At 39.4% G+C, this 15,853-nt stretch overlaps 1 protein-coding gene across 4 annotated transcripts in view; it reads right to left on the bottom strand.

The window, feature by feature from the left end:
- Positions 1–15,853, bottom strand: part of kif21b (kinesin family member 21B) — a 66,959-nt gene that overhangs the window by 24,161 nt on the left and 26,945 nt on the right. For all 4 annotated transcript variants that reach the window (XM_077528763.1, XM_077528765.1, XM_077528764.1 and 1 more), the window contains exons 5-26: positions 15,697–15,834; positions 14,326–14,508; positions 14,118–14,233; positions 13,670–13,865; positions 11,435–11,624; positions 11,103–11,166; positions 9,820–10,050; positions 8,323–8,437; positions 8,113–8,248; positions 7,330–7,518; positions 7,043–7,242; positions 6,854–6,961; positions 5,916–6,232; positions 5,655–5,838; positions 5,359–5,562; positions 5,160–5,261; positions 4,367–4,532; positions 3,290–3,350; positions 3,150–3,198; positions 2,559–2,815; positions 2,271–2,339; positions 2,062–2,172 (exon numbers count right to left, since the gene is read on the bottom strand). In XM_077528763.1, the coding sequence (XP_077384889.1) occupies positions 2,062–2,172; positions 2,271–2,339; positions 2,559–2,815; positions 3,150–3,198; positions 3,290–3,350; positions 4,367–4,532; positions 5,160–5,261; positions 5,359–5,562; positions 5,655–5,838; positions 5,916–6,232; positions 6,854–6,961; positions 7,043–7,242; positions 7,330–7,518; positions 8,113–8,248; positions 8,323–8,437; positions 9,820–10,050; positions 11,103–11,166; positions 11,435–11,624; positions 13,670–13,865; positions 14,118–14,233; positions 14,326–14,508; positions 15,697–15,834 (3,386 nt within the window). The remainder of the gene's footprint in view (positions 1–2,061; positions 2,173–2,270; positions 2,340–2,558; positions 2,816–3,149; positions 3,199–3,289; positions 3,351–4,366; positions 4,533–5,159; positions 5,262–5,358; positions 5,563–5,654; positions 5,839–5,915; positions 6,233–6,853; positions 6,962–7,042; positions 7,243–7,329; positions 7,519–8,112; positions 8,249–8,322; positions 8,438–9,819; positions 10,051–11,102; positions 11,167–11,434; positions 11,625–13,669; positions 13,866–14,117; positions 14,234–14,325; positions 14,509–15,696; positions 15,835–15,853) is intronic.

Genomic DNA, 15,853 nt, shown 5'->3' with positions numbered 1-15,853 from the left:
GCTAATTTTTGTTATAAATATACAATTTTAATTAACAATACACAATGTGAGTGCTTTTTCCTTCTCAGTGAATGATTTAATGCAGTGAGTGCAGTGTGCAGGAATGCAGGTTCAGAGCAATAAAAGCAATTGTGAGCAAGTTCAACATAATTGAGAAATCAGGGGTTGCTTCAAACAAAACTGTCACACTTGCTTATACTGTTGCAGCCAAACACTGCACACCAATTGTCTTTTTTTTTTTTTTTTTTTTTTTTTTTTTTTTTTTTTTTTTTTTTTTTTACAATGGCTATCAAATTCATTTGTTTAAACATTCACGGAGCACTGTAACAATTCATAGACCTCCTGTAAGGCGCCCATGTCCAGGTGCGTAACGTTATAGGAAAACCAGCATCATATCCACAACAGATGTGACGTCACGGCATCACGTGTAAAGAGCCCATTGCAAAATAGCTGAGGGGAGCTATCACTTAAGACAAACTGAAGCAACTATCCTTTTGATCCAAGACAACATATATTGACTTCAGAAAAGCAAAAGAAGTGACACAGCTGTATATAGGGAGAAGCAGACAATAACATAAGAGTAGGGAGGTGCAAAAACGGCATTATTTTTGTGTCGATTATTCTTTGTGTACAAGTTCCACATTGCCGGCGTCCTGTGCTCTTTCTGGTTATAATTAGGCAGAAGGAATAATAATCATTAATCTCATCGCCTGCTGGGCAAACGGCTGTTGAGGGAATTTATCCTCACCACGCCCTAATATCCACATAATCTCAGAAAGAAAGGCCCATACGTACAGTATGTGCGTTTAATACAGCAATTAACTTTTTATATTATATATATTGTTTATATATTACATTTGTATGACTTTTGTTTGTCACACATAGTTCTAGATGGAAATGTATAAACCTGCTCAAATTATTTATTAATGCTGGTGTGGCTGGTATTATAGTGGCATAATATTTTACAACATATATTATAGTAACTTGTCATAATTAAGACCATAATCAAAGATACCCCTTTTTACAGAGAGGTGGCATTGTGTGTAAAGATCAATTTGAGAATGGAGCCAAAGATTGTTTGCACAGAAAAATGTCTCCATCTTTTCCATTGAATTCATCAATACAGCTGCTGCAGGATTGTCAAACAAAACCGACACATGCACACAAACACGCACACACACAAGCTAAGAGACTTGAGATGAAGTCTCCAGTGAGGAGCTTATAAAAGCCTATGAAGAAAATCAACCTCCCACATCATGTAGCGGCGTCCATTCAAAATGGCTACAAATGACAACAGCTGCATTGAAAGATTATGAAAAGCAACCCATTCACCTACGCCGCCTTCATACGATGAAGAACCACCAGCTCTGAAGCACAAAAACATTCATGTGTCAGACATCCGCAGAAAATGTCACTTCTCTGACAATGCGTCAAAATACAACAATTTGATGAAAGTTGCGAAAAAAAAAAAAAAAAAAAAAGTGTAAAGAACGTGAAAAAGCAGCCTGAAATTTGTCCTTACTAGATTTTTTTATCCTATATGCCACCAATGTTGCAACTCAATATTGCTGGTCGACACATTACGACTGAAAGTTTTCCTCACTTTCTTAACACACCTTGTGAATTGATGGGGAGACAAAATAAACCAACATAAAAACAGAAATAAAAACAACTCTTCTATCACAAATATACATTACGTGATGGGCAATTCTGTTGAACATATTTTATAACATTACTCCATAACTCAATACACGCATCTAAATAACAGATTTTCATGTACCATATATGAGTCACACCAGTGTATTGTACAGTAAAACTACAAAATGTATATTTAAAGGGAAATGCCCACAATTTACCCCCCCAAAAAATTAATATCATAGCGCAACATAGCATCATATAACACAATTTAAATTTGCTGAAAAAAAAAAAGTACACAGTTTCACATATTTGCAGATTTTTTTATGTAGTTTTTTCCTCCCCCAATATTCTAATAACTTTGGCTGAACGTATGAGTATGTTAGCGAGAAAAAGGGGGGGGAAACATGGTTTTATTGTACTCACTTGTCCAGAGCAGAACCTTGACTTTGGTTGCTCGTGAGCCTCGAGAATACATTGCGGTCATTCCTGGTCCTCAGAGGAGGGGATGAAGGGGGTGTATAGCCATCAGTGGGCCTGACAAATAGAGGAAAAAATACATATGAATAAGTGTGAGTTAAAAGCAGCACAATGACACCTTGATGGATGCGACTATATAATAGATGTGCATGTACCTGTACGAACGATCATAAGATTTCCTTCTGGTGATGGGAGAGGTGTCGTAGCCTCGTGACTGCCTGGGACTGACACACAAATAAAGTAAACTAATACAGCTACACTGTTATATAAGCTGTACATTTCCTACTTTTAAATTGTGTCGAAATGTCATTTCTTATGTGTTATCCCATGAAAATATATAATTAAATATCTGCAGAAATGTTAGGAGCGTACTTACTTTTGTGAGAAACCGCACCTATTTTAATTACCAATCATCATTTTGGTTGTGTACATTTTCAACTTACAAGGTGTGTCCTCTGACAGGCAAGCTGATGGTGCGTGACGCTCGTTCTCGAAGGCACGGGTCGCGCGGAGAGAGGCTAAGGCACAGACTGAAGCCCAGGCTGGCCTTGACCGTGCTCAGACAGTCCTCCTGGATGTCAGTGAGCGAGGCCAGAGACTTAGTGATTTGCTGCTGCTTGCAGCCTGCCAGATGCTCCAGGGCAGGACCCAGATACTCGACCGACGCCGCCTTCATCTGAGCTGAGAGACGAGGTTCCAGCTGCGTGGGAAGTGTGAGGACGGCAATGAACAATAAAGGATGGAAGAGACTGTGCTACCAGGAGAAATCACAACTGTGTAACATAATAAATTATATCACACTAAACATCAGAGGCAAGTCAACTTGTAATTGTTAGCTTATACTGCCACCTTGTGGTTGATAAAAGGAAACATGCTCGAACAAAAATGGAACACATCACTAAATATTCACATTTAATCTAGTAATTGATTTGTGGGTAATTAAGGCTAGACAGGGGTTAAAGTATTTTACACACAACATCAATGAATGCTACAAGTAAATAAGATTTTTTTATTTATTATTCTTTTTTTTTTACCTTTAGCTTGAAATCATCTTGGCTGTTGGATTCTTTCATGAGAGAGACACTGCAGGAGGCAAACGGGAATTCAGGTAAATAGATATTGTCAAAAGATTACAGTAGGAGGATGTTTGTTTGTTTTTTTTCTTTTTCTTCACCTGTTGTCTGAGGCTTGGCTGAACTCGGATGGCTCTTCATCTGTGCTGGCGTAACCGTTTTCTGAATGCGTGGGGGGGAGGTCAAATCAGTCAGTAAATTCACGAAACAGTGAATATGCACAAATTTATGCTTAAATTGTGTGTGCGCGTTTAATGCACAAATTAGTGATTCATCAAAAATGTTCATAGTTGTATTTGTGCGTAGTCTGTGAACAAAATTTAGAACTTCCTCAGACCATCTGAATGCACAAATAATGAAGGATCAGCTTTTTAATAAAAACATCTTTTACCCAAGTTAGTCATTGATTAAAAAAAAAAACGAAAGCAAAACAAAACGTAAAGATAATGACTGAAACACGAAATGTGCTATTTCAGTTTTTAACAATCCAAATTAATATATTGTCTTGCAACTACAAAAACTGATCAAATAGTGTAATACAAATTTTGCCGCGATTGCTTGTTATGTGACATTACTCCAACTAGAATATGGCTCATCTAATTTTGGTTGCTTTCAATGCTAATTTTATGACTTATCAGCTGCAAATGTCACTTTGCTGTGCTATACTTAGTCTTCTTTACATATTTTAACATCTTATGTTGTGTTACTGTTATAATGTTATAATAATAATAATAATAATAATAATTTTAATTGTTTTTTGTTTGTTTTTTCATTGCATATTTTCAGTGCCACATTCTCAAATGTAACTTTTAAATTGAATAAAAATAATTCATATCATTATTACATATTGCCAGTTTTTGTTTTTAGTAAGCTTTCCAAGTATCCAGGACAAGGATTTACAGTTTTGAAAGTTTTGGGTTTAAAACTTTTCAGAAATAGGGTGCAGTTTATGCAGACCGCAGCTGGTGGGCACAAGCCCATAATTTATCATGAATTCTGATTCACTAACATTGGCACGGGGGCGAGAAGAAAATTGGCCAGTGTGCAGGTGTCATACGCTGAACTTGTGCAGAGTTAGAACAGTCTAACGCAATCATGAGTGAATGAGGTCCAATCAAAAGCAATCAGCTCATCTATTCATTTGGCTTTTACATAAACACACCGAGTGCTCCTCTCACCCTGCTGTACGTTGTGGAGGAGAGCCTGCAGTTCAGGGATGCATTCTGCCTTTTCCCGCAGAGCGTCAAGGATCATGTGATTTTGGGATGAACCAATCACATCTGTCTGTCTCAGCTGACCCTCCAGTAATCTGATCTGAGCTTCCTTCTGTGCCACCTGTAAGCTCTGCACATAAACACGCGTGATGAGTGCTTTCATAACAGAAAGGACTCATAGTCACAATTGTCAATTACATACATTTAAGTGCAAATGTATTAAAATAATGGTGTTACAGTGAGTGCATTATGTTGAATAAAGGATATAAATATTGCATTCATATATGTATAAACTGATGTACATGCTGTGCAATACACATTTATACTTTCAGTCCAGAGTTACAATGGTGAAAAGTAAACTCTTTTTTTTTTTTTTTTTTTTCCCCCTCAAGCAAACTTGGCCAAAGCATTTTGGGACAGGCTGTTCCAAATACATACGCTTGAGGGAACAGAACCAGTTTGAGGATCATATTTTTACTGCAAGCTGCAGGTTCATTTAAAGTTGGGGGGGGGAAGTGAATAAAATGTCACACTGGCCTAAAAACCAAACTGAGGTTTTTTTTGTTTGTTTTTTTAATAAAATACAGTATAATATGCAATAACAAGGACATTACTGGACCAAAATGTGAATTTTTTCCCAAAATTCAAGGTAACTAACATTCTTGATTAAAATTAGACAAAACAGACTCTCTTTGGTAGAGCTTTTTTTAATTCGATCAATTCTCGAATCATTTAGTGGCTCTTAATATTGACTCACCTTGTCAATGGAGGCCTTGAGAAAATGGTCCAGCAGGTGGCGTGCTTCAGCCAAAGAACATGAGCTGATTACCACTGAAGTATCCACTGAGTCCAACTCATCCTGTAACAGAAATAGGAATCAGTGTTGTTAAGTTGTTTTTTACAAACAGTACATGGATGTGCATAGTTTTTATCTTTGTGTCTACTTGTGTTCATACCTTTGTCTCCTCTATCTGCACAATGGTTGCCTGGCAATCGGACAGACTGTCATTTATGTAATCGATGTTAGCGTTGAGAACCTCAATATCCTCACTAATCTCCAAAAGCAGTCTGTCCTCTGCCTCTGGACCCTCGCCATCCGCCATTAGTACCGCTCTTTTGTGTGAGAGCGCCTCCTGCTGGGCTGTCAGCTCCTCTCGTTTCTGACTCAGGGGGAAAAAAAACATGGAAAAAAAAAAAGATGAGTTTATATCTGGAAAAATAAAAGTCGTATAAAGATCAGTGCCTCCCCAACCTTGATGAGTCGATCCATGTCAGCTTCGACATTGGCAATGGTCATTCTCTGCATGACGATGTCCATAATACGATGCTCCAGAGTTTGCCACTTCTGACGGGCCGACTTGGAGAAAGTTACAGGTCGGCCCGCTGCTGCGGTATTGCCAACGCCCGTTGGTTTACGCTGCAGCTTCTTCCTGCTCCTGAGGTAAGAGAGGTGTGAAAGATTAAGACACCACATGCACAGTGCATGTCAAGCACATAATTGAGGCCATCTTACCCAACGACCCGCGTTCCATCCATGCTGCCTTCACTTTCTCCCAGGTATCCATACCCGTTGTTTTTGTTGTTCCACTGCCGCACTAATCCGCTCACAGTCTTCCCGCTCTCGGGTTCGGAGCTGCTTGCCGTGGTGCTGGCGGACAGCTCTGCGCCAGAGTCGGTAACCGGCGGGGTCTGGTTCCAGCGGGCCACCCGACCAGCTACGCGGTCTGACATGGGCTTGGCCAGCCTGCGGAGGGCGGTCACCTCCTGCGTTTTCCTGCGCAGGACCAGCTCCTGTTGTCGCTTTTGAGACTCCAACGCTCGGATTTGAAACTGATGAGAAGGAACAGGGAGAAGGGTCTTGAGTTTCAAGTTGACGTATGACTATGAGAATTTGTCCGTATCGCCTAGCCCAGGGGTCAGCAACCTTTACTGTCAAAAGAGCAATTTTAGGCCAAATAACAAAAAAATCTGTCTTGGGGCACAAAATTTTGAACATTATGATGAACGAAACTGTGTGTTAGTGTTAGTCTAATGTGCTGAAGGCCCAAGAGCTAATTAAAGCTGTATCAGCATCCAATACATACAGATTAATTTTCTTCTCCCATTCTTGGAATTTTTTTGTGCGTGTATAATTTTCAGACTTAGTATTACATTTTTAGACTTTTCTGCCTTTGTCAAATTTGTGACATTCAATTTTATGATATGTATATATATATATATATATATATATATATATATATATATATATATATATATATATATATATATATATATATATATATATATATATACACACATACAGAAATGTAATTATTTATATTTATTTCTACAGGGTTTTTTTGTTTTTGTTTTTTTTTGACAGATACACAGCAGAGGGACTAAAGAGCCACATGTGGCTCCAGTTTTCAGACCCCTGGCCTCGCCCCACTAACTGTTCTGTCATTATGTAACCTCTTGTCTTCGCTGCTCCTTCTTGAGCTGAGCGATTTCACGGGTCCTCTTAGCCTCCACTAGCCTCCTCCTCTGCTGCTCCTCCTTCATCTGCTTCATCACCGCCACCTAGAGCAGACAGAGAGGTGAGACAGGTGAGATGGCGCCCAGCTTCATCTCTCCAATCTGTGGTCTCACTTGTTCTCTTACCTTGGCTTTCTTCATCTCATTGACCTCCGCTTGGAGTTTCTTCAGCTCCCGTTCGTACCTGCCCTGGTTCTTAAGGAGACGCGCGTGTTCCTTCTGTGCAGCTTGGAGCTTCAAAAGGTCTCGGTTCATCTCTTTAAGACGTTTCTCGTACTCCTGCTTGATACGGCTAGCCTTCTCCTCCGTGTAGTTCTCCATTGACACTGTGGAGCCATGTCGTAACTAACGTTAATGCCGTACGTCACTTTTTTAAGAGAGAGGGGGAAATGGTTGTTAGTGAGTGGACTCACTGAGGTTCTGAAGCACACGGTCCCTCTCCAGCTGGGTGTCTCGGATCTTGTTCTGCAGCAGAATGAGCTTCTCCTCGTACTGAAGCTTCAGCATCAGCAGCCTCCGCTGGCTGTTTTCCAACTCGTCTATTAACTTCTGCTTGATTTCAATCTCACAGGTCAGGTCGGCAAGGTCGGCCTGGAAGTTGGCTGACAGTTGGAGGACAATTTTCAGAGGGCAAAGCGGAGAGAGAATCAAAAAAAGGAGCATACCTTGGAAAATGTTCTGAATTCTAGCATGCAAGTGTCTAAATTCAATTTCCCCTTGAAGGACTATGATCAAATGGATTAAATATTATATTAAATATTTGTTGTTTGATGGCAACCCCAAGCCCATTTGTTGACAAATTTCACTTTAACGTTATTAATCCTAAGCTCTTTTTTGTTCTCTCATTAATAGGTGGCCAGAGAAACAACAGAACGCAATGTTTTATTAGGTCACATTTTAAAGACCTCTGTTGACTGTTAGAAGTTGTTTTGGGCTGTTTTAAATTAAATCTCTGCAATTCTATGTTGTTTGCACTTACTATTGTAAAGTATTATACTTTTTTAAACCACTGTGGTGTACAGTGACTTTTCCTTATGCAAGAAATGTGCTTAAAAAATAAAAGTTGACTGACTGCATTGATAGATGTGTCCATAAAAAAAAAAAAAACTCCAGATGACATTCACTCAATTGCTATTTGTTGTTTTAAACAAAACTATTCTAAAATACCAAGTGCCGACAACCATAAAGAAGCACACCTTTCTCATCCGAGTCTGAGTCAGAATCCACCAGGCTCTCATCGCTGTCAAACTCGTCATCTTCCTCCCTTCCTTCCTCCTCATCCTCCTCCTCCTCATCGCAGCCACTTTCTTCCTGCAGTGTAAACATGATGTCCTGCCCACAAAGATCAAGATATTAGGCATTCTTCTTTTCATCCCAGTTATCCACAGATCACTTTTAAGTTTTACCTCGGCATGACTGTCATCCGAATCAATCTCTCCGTTCAGTCCGTTTTGCCCATTGTCGCCATTCTCGTGGTTGTGTAGCTTAACGCGTTTTTTCAAACCTTTCTCCAACTCTGGACTGGAGGAAGGTTAAAAAAAAAAAGTGGTCAAGCAGAAGTGTCAGCAAGCTAGGTTTTCCCTTGCACATTATCAAAGGGGTGTGGATGAGCAAGAGTCCGTATCCTCTTTCCACAATGGATAGATCGCTAGTCAATATGCAGGATTATTACACTCATATCATACTTTACACATTCTGCCGTTAAAATTAACAAAAGAATAAAAACAAAAAACACAAAAAAACAAACACTTATTCGATTAATTGATGAGGCCAGCATGGTGGTCCATGTGATTTACATATCTGCTTCATAGATTTGAGTTTGGAGGTTCAAATCCGGGGTCCAGCCTTCCAGTATAAAAGTTGCATTCTCCCCGTGCTCGGGTTGGTTTTCTCAGCATATTCAGTTTCCTTCCACATTCTGAAAACATGCGTTTCAGGCTCATTAAACTCTTAAACTTAATTGTCCAGACTACAAAGTTGTGAATGTTAATGGTTTAATGGTTTGTCTGTAATATGGACGATCATATAGATGCTATATGAATGGATTCATTGAGCTTTCATTTCTTGATCAGTAGACAAATACTGATAAAGGTGTAATATAAAATGTGTAATATAAACTAGCAGGGACTAGGGACGAGCAGAGTGAGTTATTTTAAGGTATCAGTGGGCTGCCCTCATGTGGCCATTTTATAGTCAGGAGCTAGAAATTAGAAATTAAAATAATATAAAATTGCCATTAATTTCTTGCATTTTTTTTTTAAATGTGCTATATTATGATATATAGGTCTTTAAAATGATCTGTCATTATTTTTTGGGGGGATTTTATGTATTAGTCGTAGTATCGGTGACTGCTCAGACTGGCATTGATCTGAAAACAAAAAAGTGGTTTTGGAACATCCCTATAAAATAGATCGATCAGTTTTGAGCATGCAGTAATCCTCTCCATTAGTGCTTTGAAAAAGTTCCTAAGTCATGTGCTCAACATAAAAACCCGACTCATTAGCAGTCTATTTTTTTATTTTTTTATCTCATCACATTTGCTTTTAGCACTGTAGATTTTACGATCATTTTTACCCTCCCCTTTGCTCTGCGTTTTACAACCATGCATCTTATCAAACGGCCCATCTTAAAATTCCCATCTACTTCCATCTATATCCCATTAAATCCCAATTAGCCTTTTGGACTGTGCACTCTACTCTCTCACAACCCAGTGGCCAGCTGAATGAGACCATTCTGAGCCAAAGCCAGTTTTACTCCTGGCTGCATCCCAATTCCATTCGGGGAACGGCTGCCTAAATGACCTATAATGCACCTCTTAAGCTCAAGTAGATAAGCAATGGGAAGGGCAGAGTTTCACGGGAGTTATGTAAAATGGGATGAATATGAGGCGATTATCTCCTCACCTCATCCTCCTCTGCCTCCTCTCCTTCTTCTTCAGCCTCTCGATGTCCAGCTTGGCTCTGCGCAGCACGTCCGTCATTTCGGCCTCCATGGACATGGTTACAGGGGAGGAGCCAGGGGGGTGTCCAGGGTCCAGGCTCAGACAGGAAGAACCGAAGGGTCCACGAGAGGGCAGCCGAGTGGCTTGACGTCGCAATGATTCATTCATGGCCTCACTCTCCAGCAGCTTGGATCTGAGTAAGAAAGACAGGTGATGTTTTCTGATGTTTGGTTTACAGGAATTAATGGTTATTAGGACTGCATAGAAATTATTTCTAAAAAGTTCAGAAAATAAAGTTGGAGTGTTACATGAAAAATCTCATAGCTTCAACTTGAACATGCTAGAATCCCCACAGAAATGTAAATGCAAAATTCTGCGACCTGCTGCTGTGACATCACATCAATAACAAACATTTGTTTAAAAAAAAAAAAAAAAAAATTACCGTACTAAATAAAAATTCTAGTCAGATTTGCATGTAGTTCTTTTCTCAAGAACAGTCAAAAACATTTGCACAAATACATTCAATGTTCATATTGATGAAGATATTGATATCATTAAATACTGATTGCATTGTTGGTCAAACTAAAAACAACTAAACTACAACTTGCCAGGATCCTCACAATTCCCTCCTTCAATGCAGGTTAAAAAATATGATTGTAATATTACAACTTTGCTGTTATATTCTATAAACATTGTTATTTTTTTTGTGCTGCAAAGGCAGTGACAGGAAAGTCCTTTTTACATTTATTTTTTGAATAACCAAAAATTAAGAACCACTTTATTTTAATGATAGTATGCACAGTATATCGTCTGCAAATATTATTAGCTGCAGTAATTTGGGAGGTGCCTTGATCAAGAGTCTTTCAATTGCATAATTTATTATCTGACATCAATCTTTCACCTTATACAACTTCTAACAGTTTATCAATTATTGAGCTTTGCCCAAAGTTTTACTGATATGCAAGATGCTGGCCATAACTTAGCTATCTCAAAAGTTCCGCCTTAACAAACGCTCGGTTTTGATTGACAATCTAAGAGAAGTGCATATTAATTGAAGACTGTTGATTATTACGGTTTCATTTTTTTAATTGTAACACATTTGCATGTTTTGAAGTTGTGGCCATGATTTTGAGCAGCTTTGCAGAAAGTCACTTGCAAGTTGCAACTCTCAGCAAGTGATATTTTGTGGTGTAAAAGAGTGACAACTGATCTTTAAAGTCGGAATTGAGCGTGAAAAGCTCTTACCTGAGTTCTTCAACTTCCCGGATGTAGTTCTGAATCAGAGCCCCAATCTCCTGGTTGCCCTCACCTGGAGGCAAAGTAAGAGGTTTGGGTCAGACGGAAGCAAATACTAAAAACGTGTGTGATTACATACATTAAAAAAAAGGTACAAATTACTTTTTTAAATTTTGGTTCCCTACATGAAAGTAGAGAGAACAATACAAAACAATTTTACACCCATCTTTACGTTTTTTTTTTATGATTGGAAAGGAGGAAACATCAACAACGAAAATAAGTGTTAATTCAGAAGACCAAAACAACTCAAAGCGAAGAAAAATCCAAAGTAGCACACGTACTTGATTTGGAGAGCAGCACGCTGACCTCATTGGCCAGCAGGTGTGTAACTCGGGTGTTCAGGTGGTCGATAGTCTCCTGCATGGCCTTGACCCTGAGGCGCAGTGTGTCATTCTCCCTTTGGAGCATGGCGTTCTCCTGATGGAGGTCGCTGTAACCCTCCGAACCGTCCTCACATGCCACTCGCTTCCCCTGCATGCCAAGAGAGTCCGTCCACATGAGCGACAGGAGACAAAGAGTATTTGAGGGCAGAGATTCCTAGTGTTCCATGGCACATTAGTGTGCTGTAAAATAGCGTCAGATCTGCCACAAGAAGTAATATGATGATTATAAATGATGCTTATGTATCAGCATCTTTTGGTGCTGCTCCAAATTAGAATTGTCCGGCCTTGGCGGAGGTCAGCGCTGCAATACGTGCATTCTAGGCTAAAACATGTTTTAAAACAATGTGTGACTTATTCGAACTGGACAAGGCTGGTTGGTGTGTCGATGGCTCTTCCAGTTGTCATTGTCCAACTCTGAATGATAAACACTAGAAAACTCGATTGCATAATCTATGAACAAAGAGTCCCTGTCTAATCCGGTCACAGCACGCAAACATCATTACGTCCGGTGGCAGAAGCCTGTCTTACTTGCAGTCACATCTCATCCGGTAACCACATCCAGGCCAAGTCGCATTCACTACCCTCGAGTCACCACAACAGCTCACTTAATCACTTTGTATGTGGACAAGCAAGAGGTCAAAAAGTGGAAACTACTTTATGTCATAAATACTTCCGCTACAGAGGTTTACATTTCACTGCTGCGGGTTTGTTTTTAATTGGTTTATCTAATATAAAGTAGCAACCAGTATATATTTTTTAATAATAGGTACATAATTGTTACAAGAATGTTAAAAAAAAAAAATACAAATTCACACAAGATATGATTTGTTTTAAATGAAGTTTGTCATACAGGGTCAAAAGTAGTAAAGGTAAATCAAGTTTCGGTATTTGCAATGGAATATGGAAAATAGCATTTAAGCCTTTTAAGGGACACTCATTGAAATGCTTTATAATTATCTTTTATTGTTAGGAGTTGTGAAGTTCGACGCACTTTTTTTTTTTTTAAGACTGATACGAGTACTCAGCTCTTAAGTAGTCAACAATACCGATACCAAGTACAAATACCACTAGTACGCTACTTTAAAAAAATTCCACAAAAAAAGAAACTATAGATAATTTTAAAGAAAGACCTCTATATCCCAATATAGCATTTTTCTGTGTTAAAAAAAAAATAATAAAAAAAAAAATAATAATAAAAAAAAATAAATAATAATAATAAGATGGTCGATATTGAGTATCAATACCATGAAGTAAGGCCGGGTATCGGCCCAATACTATTACCTGAATCGGCACTCGCCCATCCCTAGTTATGAGACATTTCATTTTACCTAAGTAATGTCATAAAAAAATGTAAATGAAGTAATTATATACCACTATAATATACTTTAGTTTCATTACATTTTAATTTTAAATTATTTTTTTAAATGATCTTCACTTATTTGGCTGGAATAAATCACAATCAGTTAGAAAGTATAATAGTTATTTGTATTATACCTTTCTTTGATTATATTATATTACATTACATTTTATCATATTATAAAATATGGTGAGTAAGCATTAAAGTTACAAGACACTGTGCTTGTTTGGCTTATGTTAAAAGGCCAAGACCGTTGCTCATTAAGTCCAGCTCAATATTCTCTCACAAGTCCAAGTCAAACTAGCCCTGCTTATTGTCCTTCACAAATAACAAAAATCCAAATACTTTTAAGTCTGAAGATTTAAAAGGCCTCACTCTATAAATTAGCTCCTTTTAGCCATGAGGGTAGATGCTAGCTGTTCACTCGCAAACATTAAGATTTTGTGGAGTCTGTTCCTTTGCTCGTTTTAGTCAAGTATTGCACTCAGCGATCTTCATCCTAAAAGGGATTACATAAAGGTAAATATAGAAATTCTTGATACTTCTGTTCAATTATATCCAGCCTGTCTGCTCTTCCATCAGTGCCTTAGCAAACAATTGCATCAGTTCGATGGAGGACTGAGTGCAATAGCTCCTTTCTTTTACCTAACACTTTCCTCATCTCAGCCCTTCTATCATCCACCATTCTCATCAAAATGTGCCACAATTTCCTGTCGCCCCCATCTCCACTAAAAGTCCCCCCCCCCCCCCCCCCCCCCCCCCCCAATATCACGCACCGCCTTATACTCCATCAACTCCATCTGGAGGCGGGCTATCTCGGCACGCAGGGCGGTGATCTGCTGGCTGGTCTTGTCTTGGTTCACCACCACCTTGTTCTTGATGTTCCGGGCACGGTTGGCATACTTGAGCGTGTTCAGCGTCTCCATGAAGTCACGGTCGGAGGGACTGACGCAGGCAATCATCACAGTGCGACTGGAGAGAATCATTGAAGACATTGCTATAATGGGGACGTTTTTAATGCGCATATCGGCGTACCGCAGTATCATACATTTGTGTTCATTGTCAAGTCAGAGGGAGTCTGTCGATTAAGTGGGTTTGATTGATGTCTTAAAGCAATGGTGGCAAAATGATTCAGATTATAATTATTCTCAACTAATTTACAGTCAGTTTAGACTTGACAATGAGGTGAAGTTTTAGCTTTAGCCTGGGGTGAACGCCATGTACCTGTTGCCGCCTAGCGAGTCCTGTAGCAGGCGAGTGAGTTTGGAGTCTCTGTAGGGGACGTGTCCGCCTTTCTTGGTTTGATCGCCTAAAGCGCTGATGACATTTCCTAGGGCCAACTACAACACATACACACACAAACAACCTATAACAGGCCAATATGAAACAAAAGGTGTTTACGGTCAGTGTAAGCAGTCTGCTTCCGCCTCACCAGTCCACAATTAATGGAGATTCCCTCACGGGCTCGCTCTCCAGTGGCTCCTGTGCGTTTGAGCCTCTCCGAACCAGCCAGGTCCACAAAGTGGAACTTGGCCATCAGTGCCTCATACTCGGGCTGCTCGATGGCACTGGAGTCCACACCATTTAATTCCTGAGTGCCTCCATCCCCATTAGGCTAGCAAGGAGGTTGGACGAGAAACAAATACAGCACATTAGAAAGTAGGAAAATAGTTCATGGGAATATGATAACAAAAAAAAAACTTGTGCAGCAACATATAGCATAGATCATATATTTATATAGCCATGTTCTTATTATTCTACTTCACAACAACATGGTATTATGCTGTAAGCAAGCAGTTGAGTTTTGTAATAGCAGAGAGAGACAAGATTTGATAGATAATATACAAACCTTTAATGCACAGTTAACCCCCCAAAAAATTGACAATAATATGTTCTATGTAGCCCAACTAGTCTGAATACGGTATTCTGGTTAATATTGTGTTAGTGGAATATGAATTAATCAGCAAAATCCAGCACTTTTTAATCAAAATAAGAAGGCGGCCACTTTGCCACTTGCTGTCGAGTGAAAATGACATCACAGTTGCTCACATCTCAGATAACAACCAATTACAGCTCAGCTTCAGAAAACAGGTGAGCTGTGATTGGTCATTGCCTAAGCCCTGAGCAACTGTGATGTCATCTTCAGTCGATGGCAAGTGGCAAGATGGCCACCCCCTGAGATGGATAAAAATGTTTTGATTTTGCTTTATAACTCATATTCCACAAATGTAATATTAATCAGAATGTCATGTTTATACTAGTGAGGTCACATATCATTTATTATTGTCAAGAAATATTTTATAAGGTTGACTTCCCCATGGGAAAATAAATAAACAGGTGAGCTGTGATTGGTCGTTGCCTAAGCCCTGAGCAACTGTGATGTCATCTTCAGTCGATGGCAAGTGGCAAGATGGCCGCCCCCTGGGATGGATAAAAACGTCTTGATTTTGTTTCATTACTCATATTCCACAAATGTAATATCAATCAGAATGTCATGTTTTGACTATTGAGGTCACATATATCATAATATTGTCAAGAAATGTTTCAGGTTGACTTCCTCTTTAAGTAACAAAATAGAGGGATTAGATTTTTACCATATTTATACTTTCCTACCCTTACCTGCCTTTTCCATCCTCTCAGTAATCCTAATCCCCCTTCCTCCGCCTACCGAGAGATTTGTGCGTAAAAGCACATTATGATGAAATTCTGATAAGACTCCCAATGAATCTCTCTCTCATTCTGAGTCTTTTGTCTCTATTCATTTCCCACCCCCCTGGTCCCTTCATCCTGGAGCAGGGCTCACCAATTCTAACGACTGTTGGCAGACTCTCATCTGACAGAGGTGGATGGTGAAGATGGCGTGTGAGCGTGAGCTCTGAGCGTTCATCTGCGTGCTGGCAGTGGTGCGGGACAGCGCGCCCAGCTTCAGACACTGCAGCAGCTGCACACACACAAAATAT

The sequence above is a fragment of the Festucalex cinctus genome, chromosome 8, assembly GCF_051991245.1.
Source record: "Festucalex cinctus isolate MCC-2025b chromosome 8, RoL_Fcin_1.0, whole genome shotgun sequence".
NCBI classification, from domain to species: domain Eukaryota; kingdom Metazoa; phylum Chordata; class Actinopteri; order Syngnathiformes; family Syngnathidae; genus Festucalex; species Festucalex cinctus.
Note: the sequence above shows the minus strand (reverse complement) of the source record. Positions and strands in the feature narration are given on the sequence as shown.